Source organism: Myotis davidii, unplaced genomic scaffold (genome assembly GCF_000327345.1).
Source record: "Myotis davidii unplaced genomic scaffold, ASM32734v1 scaffold332, whole genome shotgun sequence".
Lineage (NCBI taxonomy): Eukaryota > Metazoa > Chordata > Mammalia > Chiroptera > Vespertilionidae > Myotis > Myotis davidii.
In genome coordinates, this window is record NW_006285779.1 from 3,220,386 (window position 1) to 3,229,300 (window position 8,915).

At 36.5% G+C, this 8,915-nt stretch overlaps 1 protein-coding gene across 1 annotated transcript in view; it reads left to right on the top strand.

The window, feature by feature from the left end:
- The first annotated feature begins 452 nt into the window (after window positions 1-452).
- MGEA5 (meningioma expressed antigen 5 (hyaluronidase)) overlaps window positions 453-8,915 on the top strand; it is a 23,724-nt gene continuing 15,261 nt past the window's right edge. Inside the window, exons 1-6 of the mRNA XM_006756663.2 lie at window positions 453-549; window positions 932-1,029; window positions 2,942-3,072; window positions 3,407-3,578; window positions 5,216-5,314; window positions 6,741-7,025. Coding sequence (XP_006756726.2) covers window positions 521-549; window positions 932-1,029; window positions 2,942-3,072; window positions 3,407-3,578; window positions 5,216-5,314; window positions 6,741-7,025 — 814 coding nt within the window. The 5' untranslated portion in view covers window positions 453-520. The remainder of the gene's footprint in view (window positions 550-931; window positions 1,030-2,941; window positions 3,073-3,406; window positions 3,579-5,215; window positions 5,315-6,740; window positions 7,026-8,915) is intronic.

The window sequence follows — 8,915 nt, forward strand, 5'->3', positions numbered from 1 at the left end:
GGCCCCCCTGCCTCAGAGATTTGGAAACCAGCTTTGCAAACATTGTCATGCTGTTTTTAAATGACTTTATAAATAACTAGAGGCCCGATGCACGAAATTTGTGCAAGAGTAGGCCTTCCTTTCCTCGGCTGCCAGCACCTGCTTCCCTCCTGCACCTGGGACCCTCGCTTCCCTAGCAGCCCCCGCTTTATCTGGAAAGTTATCCAGAAGGATGCCTGGTCTAATTAGCATATCACGCTTTTATTATTATAGATGTGTTCATGGTAGAAAAATCAGAAAATTCATCCCAACAAAAAGGGAATAAAAATTCCTCTATAATATCACCACCCAAAGACACCTTAATGTTTTACTTACTAAATACCCTTCAGATTTTGGTATAATTGTACACATTTTTTTACAAAATGGGATTGTATTGTTTGTTTTGTAACCTGCTTTTTCTCAAACAGTTTAACGCATTTTGAAACTTGAAAATAATTTCATTCTTACTTTGAATCCAGGATTTTATGGAAGACCTTGGGTTATGGAACAGAGAAAAGAACTCTTTAGAAGGTAAATTTTTATTTTATGATGGAGAGTTTTAGATCATTAACATTTCCTTTTGTTTTAAGAAATACTAACAAGAAGCTAGATGCAATTTGATGATTTCTCAGTTGTAGGGCTTGGTCTTTTACCTCTTCTAAACCTAGGCCATTGGTTTTCAAACTTCCCTGGGGAAGCTAAATATATTTTGGGCTTCACCTGCCTCATTTGGAGTAGTTGTGTTTTTAGTTAAGACTGTTTAATATGCTGACATTTGTTGTAATATTTTTTACAATTCTGCCCAGAATATTAATAGCTTTTTAAGAGATGCTTCAAGAAAAGGAGGAAAAATGAGATTTACAGCCTATCCATGTGCCTATTTATACGTAATGCCATTTTCTTTACCCTTAAGGCTCCAGAAATGGGAATTAAATACATACCTGTATGCCCCAAAAGATGACTACAAACATAGGATGTTTTGGCGAGAGATGTATTCAGTGGAGGAAGCTGGTAATCTTTTTCTTTTTTAATCCATAAATTTAGAATATGTGAAGAAAACAGCTATATTTTTAATATAGTGGTACAAGAATTTTATTAAGTATTTTTTCACTTTGTAGGTAGTTCTATTTGGTACTACATGAGTTAGTGAAGATTAAAAGACTAGTGCTAACTGCATAGCCATGGTGTTATTCATGGGTATGCTAGTCTGACTCCATTTGTTCTGTGGTCATAAATTGTACGTTTTAACTTGTCTAAATAGTGGGCTGCTGGATGAAAGGGTGCTGAAGTAGGGGTAGGCCTGGAGCCAGGCAAATGAGGCACCCATCTTGGACACAAATGTTATGGGATTAAAAAAAAATCGGGATAAATAATATTTTATGCAATTTTTTAAAACCAAAGTTAATGCAGAAAAAAAAAACCCATTAACAAAATACCAAAATATTATTGATCCTTCTGCTTTAGGCTTAGGTATGTTTTGGTCTTGACTACTTGATTACTATTACTGGTCCTGTCTTCATTTAAAATAAAGACCTCACCAGAGTTCAGGCCTGTACTGAAGTGAAAAGCAATCTCAAGCCCCAGCTGGTTTGGCTCAGTGGATAGAGCGTCAGCTTGCGCACTGAAGGGTCCCGGGTTCGATTCCGGTCAAGGGCATGTACCTGGGTTGCGGGCACATCTCCTGTGGGAGATGTGCAGGAGGCAGCTGATCGATGTTTCTCTCGCATCGATGTTTCTAACTCTCTATCTCTCTCCCTTCCTCTCTGTAAAAAATCAATAAAATATATTTGGAAAAAAAAAAAAAGCAATCTCAAACTGTCCTTATATGTGTTTTTATGTTGAGTTAGTTATATAAAATTCATAAATAAAGTAGTATATCACGAAACCTCCTTGTAAATTAGACAAATGGTGCTTTTTTTTTTTAATAAGAGAATGGCTTTGTTCTTTTTTTAATTTAATATATTTTATTGATTTTTACAGAGAGGAAGGGAGAGGGATAGAGAGTTAGAAACATCAATGAAAGAGAAACATCAAACAGCTGCCTCCTGCACACCTCCCACTGGAGGTGCCCGCAACCAAGGTACATGCCCTTGACCGGAATCGAACCTGGGACCGTTGAGTCCACAGGCTGACGCTCGCAGAGAGATAGAAACATCATTGATGAGATAGAATCATTGATTGGCTGCCTCCTGCATGCCCCACACTGGGGATTGAGCCCGCAACCCGGGCATGTGCTCTTGGCTGGAATCTAACCCGGGACCCTTCAGTCTTCAGGCTGATGCTCTACCCACTGAGCCAAACTGGCTAGGGTGACAAATGGTGCTTTTATAGGGCGACTTGAGTGAATGGGGAAACATTTTCATACTTGGAATTAAATGATATACATATGTAACAAACAAGATGTTTGGTTATAAAGCCCAGCACTAGACAGAAAGTTTTCTTAAATCATGAAGAAGCAATTAAAACTTAATCCCATTTCCATTGAGTGTTGTTTACTACTTTATATAAGTGTCTTCAACTTGTTTTCTGGAGATGCTGGTAATGAACTTTAATGTGATCCATAATCAATATGTATTTTGAGATACCACTGAAACTTATTTAAAGATATATTCTGTGTTGTGCAATAGTGTTTCAGTTTATATAGGAAAACTGTAATATTTTTTAAAAACTTAAAATCTGTAATGAATATTTTTCCTATAGTTACAAAGATGAGGGGGCAGGATTGTTAAGGCCATCACCTAACCCTGTATTTTAAGAAAACATTTTTCTTTTTATTGTCACATTGAACATAACAATTTTGTGAAATTAAGGGATTTCCTTTCTTAACTCATTGTAAATTGGAGAAAGTGACCTCTTCAATCAAAAGGTGAGGTTCTTTTAGTTTTCTGTGCTGCTTTCTAAAAACATGGACTCTGTTCTTTAGAACAACTTATGACTCTCATCTCTGCTGCACGGGAATATGAGATAGAGTTCATCTATGCTATCTCACCTGGATTGGATATTACCTTTTCTAATCCCAAGGAAGTTTCTACATTGAAACGCAAACTTGACCAGGTAACTTCCTTAACTTTTTCGTTCTTTTTTCCTGAATCAGTACCTGAAACTAAGTTTTCTGTGTTGCTTTTATGATGTTAAAAGGAAACCAAGTTCATACTTTTTGTTTCTGTACAGATTTTTTATTTTAATGCTTTTGATAGAAGGGTATTTTCTAAAGTTTACTGGAGGTATCAGTGCTTCTCAGACTTCATTTTGCATAAGAACTTTCTTAAAAGAATGCTTACAAGTGACTTTTAAATATAACTATTAGGTATATACTTTAATTTTTGGAATTCTATATATTTTACTCTAAGATGAGCTGGTAAGGCCTCTTGTTTTTTCCTTTCCCTAGGTTTCTCAGTTTGGGTGCAGGTCATTTGCCTTGCTTTTTGATGATATTGACCATAATATGTGTGCAGCAGATAAAGAGGTGTTCAGTTCTTTTGCTCACGCTCAGGTCTCCATCACAAATGAAATTTATCAGTACCTAGGAGAGCCAGAAACTTTTCTCTTCTGTCCCACAGGTATTGTATATAATAGCTTTATATTTAGTCTTGAAATACATAACTTTCGAAGGACCATGTTTGGGCTTCATTGTGCTGTACCCCCTCCCTTGGGTGTATAAAGATAGAAATTCTTTTTCTAGAAGATACTTCTCAAGGTCTTAAACTGGAGAAATTTTAGGACCTAATAAATGATAACTGAATAGGCAAAAGATTTTATGTATTTTTAGTACTGGAAGTACAGTAGTCCCCCCTTATCCATGTTTTCAATTTCTGCAGTTTCAGTTACCCAGGGTCAACCACGGTTGGAAAATATTATGTTACCCACTTACTAGTCATTCAACTGTTTGGTTGTCAGATTGACTGTTGAGGCATTGCAGTTCCTGTGGTCAGGTAATCCTTATTTTACTTAATAATGGCCCCAAAGCACAAGAATATCGATGCTGGCAGTTCAGATATGCCACAGAGATGCTGTAAAGTGCTTCCTTTAAGTGAAAAGGCACGCACAGTACAATAAGATATTGTGAGAGACCACATCCACACTTAGTGCAATATATTGTTATATTGTTCTATCTTATTTTTAGTTGTTAATCTCTCACTTGCCTAATTTATAAATTTAACTTTATCATAGGTTTGTATGTATAGGAAAAAATGTAGTATATATAGGGTTCAGTACCATCTGAGGTTTTAGGCATCCACTGGGGGCTTGGAAAATATCCCCCAGCAGATAAGGGGGAGCTACTGTATATGGACATTACATTATCAGGATTTCTAGTATTATCAAAATGAAAATTAGAAAAAAACACCTTTACATAGCTTTTAATTTAGTAATTTCTCATTTCTTCCTGCTTCTTCCTTTTTTTGTCCATATATCTCTGTCCTTTATCATTCCTACCATTCCCAGCTAGGCTCTTTGAGAAGTCAGCATAGAAAGCTTAATAATGTTTTCCCTTTTTCCTCCCTCTCCTTTCTTTCCTGGTTCCTTCCATTGAAAATGTTTTAGTCTCTTTTAATTGCCTCTCAAAATTCATCTTCTGAGAAATTTTCCCAAGAATTAACTTCTTATTCAGGAAGAGATAAATAAGTTCTAAGAAATTTTAGACAATTTATTTAACTTGGTGTGTCTGTCTCTCTGGGGTATTGTGAACCAGTAACCTTATCTTGGTGGTCTGATACTACATGAGTACTCAAATAATGTTCAATAAGATTATACTGGGAATTAACTTAATTCACTCTAAATTATAATTTAGGTGCAGTTGAGTACTAATAGCTATGAACATAATGTTGCATTCTTTGTTACAATATTATCAATTCAGTCTATTTGGCCTCTGTAACTCAGAAAATGGAGACAAGTCAGAATTATGTAGAAAATGCTAAAGTCTTAAATTATTTCTGCAATAAACTTTCGTGATCATAGGATTGATCTGTACTCTAATATTGGAGGAAGAATATTAGGTTTATGAATTGACTTTTTAAAAAAATGAATTGATTCTTAAATGAACTTCCCATTTGCATTTACTTCCTTTGGAGCATGACAATGGAGGCCTTTTATCCTTTTGATGAGAAGAATTTAGAATTAGTAGACGTATTTTTCCCATTTAAAAACCCATGAACATTTCACTCCTAACTATTTTACTTATGTTCCCCCTTACATTCAGAATATTGTGGCACTTTCTGTTATCCAAATGTGTCTCAGTCTCCTTATTTAAGGACTGTGGGTGAAAAGCTTCTACCTGGAATTGAGGTGCTTTGGACAGGTAAGTCTTTAAGATTTATACAGTGATACTTGCATTAACTAGGACCTAGAGAAGTTGGTTGTTCTGGTTAACTGGATAATTTTTAAAAATTCTTTATTGTTCAAAGTATTACATCTGTCCCCCCCCCATTGTCCTCTCCCAGCCTTCACTCTCCGCGCCCCCAATTGGATACTTCTTAAAAATTTTGTTATTAAAATTTTCTTTTTATAAAGTATTGACTCTTCACTTAGTAAAAAGAAACATCTTTGAGGATTTCCATGAACCTAAGTATCATTTACTAATAAATAATAGATGTATGGGAACTGGGCTAAAGGGTATTGATCCCAGCCCTAGGAGATTGTTTTGTTATATAAAATGAAAGCTGTCATGCTAGATTGATAGCTAGTAATCAGCAAGCTATATTAGCTTTCATTCTAAGAATTAAGGTCAGAAATCCTCCTAGAGCACTGATGGCGAACCTATGACACGCGTGTCAGAGGTGACACGCGAACTCATTATTTTGGTTGATTTTTCTTTGTTAAATGGCATTTAAATATATAAAATAAATAACAGAAATATAAGTCTGTTTTACTATGGTTGCAAATATCAAAAAATTTCTATATGTGACACAGCACCAGAGTTAGGTTAGGGTTTTTCAAAATGTTGACACGCCGAGCTCAAAAGGTTCGCCATCACTGTCCTAGAGTTTAGATTAATTGGGGTCTAATTAAGGATATACTATATTATATTGGAAAAAGAAATTGCTTACATAAAAGAACTGTTTCTTATTAGCATACAGTTTGAGGAAGCTTGCCCAAACCTTAAATATTCATACCTTTTGACTAATTCTATTTCTAGAAATCAGAAGAAATATTGGGGTGGGAAGGTGAATAAAACTGAGTAAAAAGACGTGCTACTGTGTTATTTTTATTTTAAATATATTTCTTTATTGATTTCAGAGAGGAAGGGAGAAGGAGAGAGAGAGAGAGAAACACCAGTGATGAGAGAGAATCATTGATCGGCTGCCACCTGCATGCCCTCTACTGGGGATCGAGCCCGCAACCCAGGCATGTGCCCTTGGCTGGAATCGAACCTGGGACCCTTCAGTCCACAGGCTGACGCTCTATTCACTGAGCCAAGCCAGCTAGGGCTACTGTGTTGTTTTAAAAAGAAAAAATCGTTAGCCCTGGCCTGGTAGATAAGTTGGCTAGAGTGTTGCAGGTTCGATCTCTGGTCAGGGCATATACAAGATGCAACCAATGAATGCATAAATAAGTGAAAGAACAAATTGATGTTTCTTTCTCTCTCGCAAATCAATTAAAAAGAATAAAGAGAAGAATTGTTAGAAAGTATACATATAACAAAGAAAAAACAGTAAAATGTTGTATGCGGTGTATTTTGAAGAACCATGTGTGAGGGTTTTTAAATAAAACGTCATTATTTCTAGGTCCCAAAGTTGTTTCTAAAGAAATTCCAGTAGAGTCCATCGAAGAGGTTTCTAAGATTATTAAGAGAGCTCCTGTAATCTGGGATAACATTCATGCTAATGATTACGATCAGAAGAGACTATTTCTGGGCCCATACAAAGGAAGATCCACAGAACTCATCCCACGGTTAAAAGGAGTCCTGACTAATCCAAATTGCGAATTTGAAGCCAACTATGTTGCTATCCATACCCTTGCCACCTGGTACAAATCAAACATGAATGGAGTGAGAAAAGATGTAGTGATGAGTAAGTATACTACTTAACCCTTGACCTTGGGAGAAGAGCTGGGGTTAACTAGAGGCATTGGCAAGTAAGTGTTCATTTGTTGTCATAGTTTAAGAGTTTTTTTAAAGGTGTGTTATTTAGTCCTATGAATGAGATGTGTACATATATGGTAGAAGAAGGGCTGAGTGGCTTTGGACAAGTTACCTAATAACAACCTCTTGGCCTCAGGTTTTTGTTTTTAAAATGTCACTTAACCTTTGACTACTAGACTGACTAGTCTTTTAGTGTTATGCTATCCTTAGAATTCTGATTTAGTTTATGTTTTTAGGTGACTTTATTAATGGGATATTTTAGATGACTAGATATTCTTATCTGAGTTACTTTATTTTTTTATTTTTTAAATATATTTTTACTGATTTCAGAGAGAAAGTGAGGGGAGAGAGAGAGAAACATCAATTATGAGAAAGAATCATGATCAGCTGCCGCCTGCATGCCCCCCACTGGGGATGGAGCCCGCAACCCAGGCATGTGCCCTTGATCGGAATCGAACCCAGGACCCTTCAGTTCGCAGGCCAACGCTCTATCCACTTGGCAGAACCGGCTAGGGCTGAGTTACTTTAGATTCAGCTTAATGAACATATTCTCATTTTTTAAATGTTGGCTTACTGATTTTTTATTTATGAAAAATTTCTAATTGATTTCCAAGTAAGAGAATGCTGATAGTTATTTACTCATTAACATTTTTTTTTTCTGGGGAGAGGAGACACTTATTGTTTTTCAGGGTCTCAGGAGGCCTCAGGTTGAGCTGGGATTACTGGCTTCTCCCAAAAGGATGCTATTCCATGGCTATGTTCCCCACCAAGGACAGAAACTGAAATCGACATGCCTTCATTCTTGTCCTTAAAGATATGGACATGTCTGTGTCACAAGTAACATCTGACAGGCAGTGGATCATATTTTTGTTACTTGGAGGGTCGTTAACATTTATATACCTATTGTGTGGCAAAGTGTATCTTCCCAGCACTAAGGGTACAAAAAATAAAGTATTCCCTAATTTTGAAAAACATAGTCTGGTGTTGTATAAAGTATATTGGCAACTGTGCTTATATAATATGGTAAGTGCTGAAATAATTACCTATAAAGTGCTGCAGGAACACAGAGGGAGAGAGTGATTATTTTTGATAAGCAAATTTGGTGGTAAGAAACAGTTTAATAGAGGAGGGGATACTTAAACTAGGTCCAAGTATGAGTAGAGTTTGCTGGACGTTGAAGGGTTGGTGGTCTGTAGGTGGAAACACTGGACACTGAATATTCAAAGTTATTTGAATTTTGGCTCATTTGGGGATATGGAAATGTCACATTGTGATGCTTGGTGATAGGTAGTTATATAGTTGTGTGTGTGTGTTTTTTTTATTGGGGTGACAGTGGTTAATAAGATCATAAAGATTTCAAGAGCACATTTCTATGGTACATGATCTGTGTATTGCATTAAGTTCCCACCACCCACAATCAAATCATCTTCCAACACCATATATTTGGTATATAGTTCTGTGCCCCTACTTCCAGTTCTGTTTATTGAATTAATGCCTCCCTTTATAGCTGTCATTGTTACCCTCCTTCTCCCCTCCTCCCCCAAACACCACAAAATTAGAGATATACTCTCCATTCCTCTGTATTCATGGCACTTAGCTCCTATCTCTGGTAAGGCAGGGCATGAAGCATGTTGAGAAGTAGTAGACATTAGCCAAAACTGGGCCATGTAAGGGAAATGAGGATAGCTAAGAATAGAGGGTTTTGAATACCAACCCAGAGTTCATACTTAATTTTCTCCACCACTCTCCTGGTTCAGAGCTTTCTTATTTGCTTATTATTTGTGCTCATATGTGGACTCTCTAATCACTTTTACTCTTT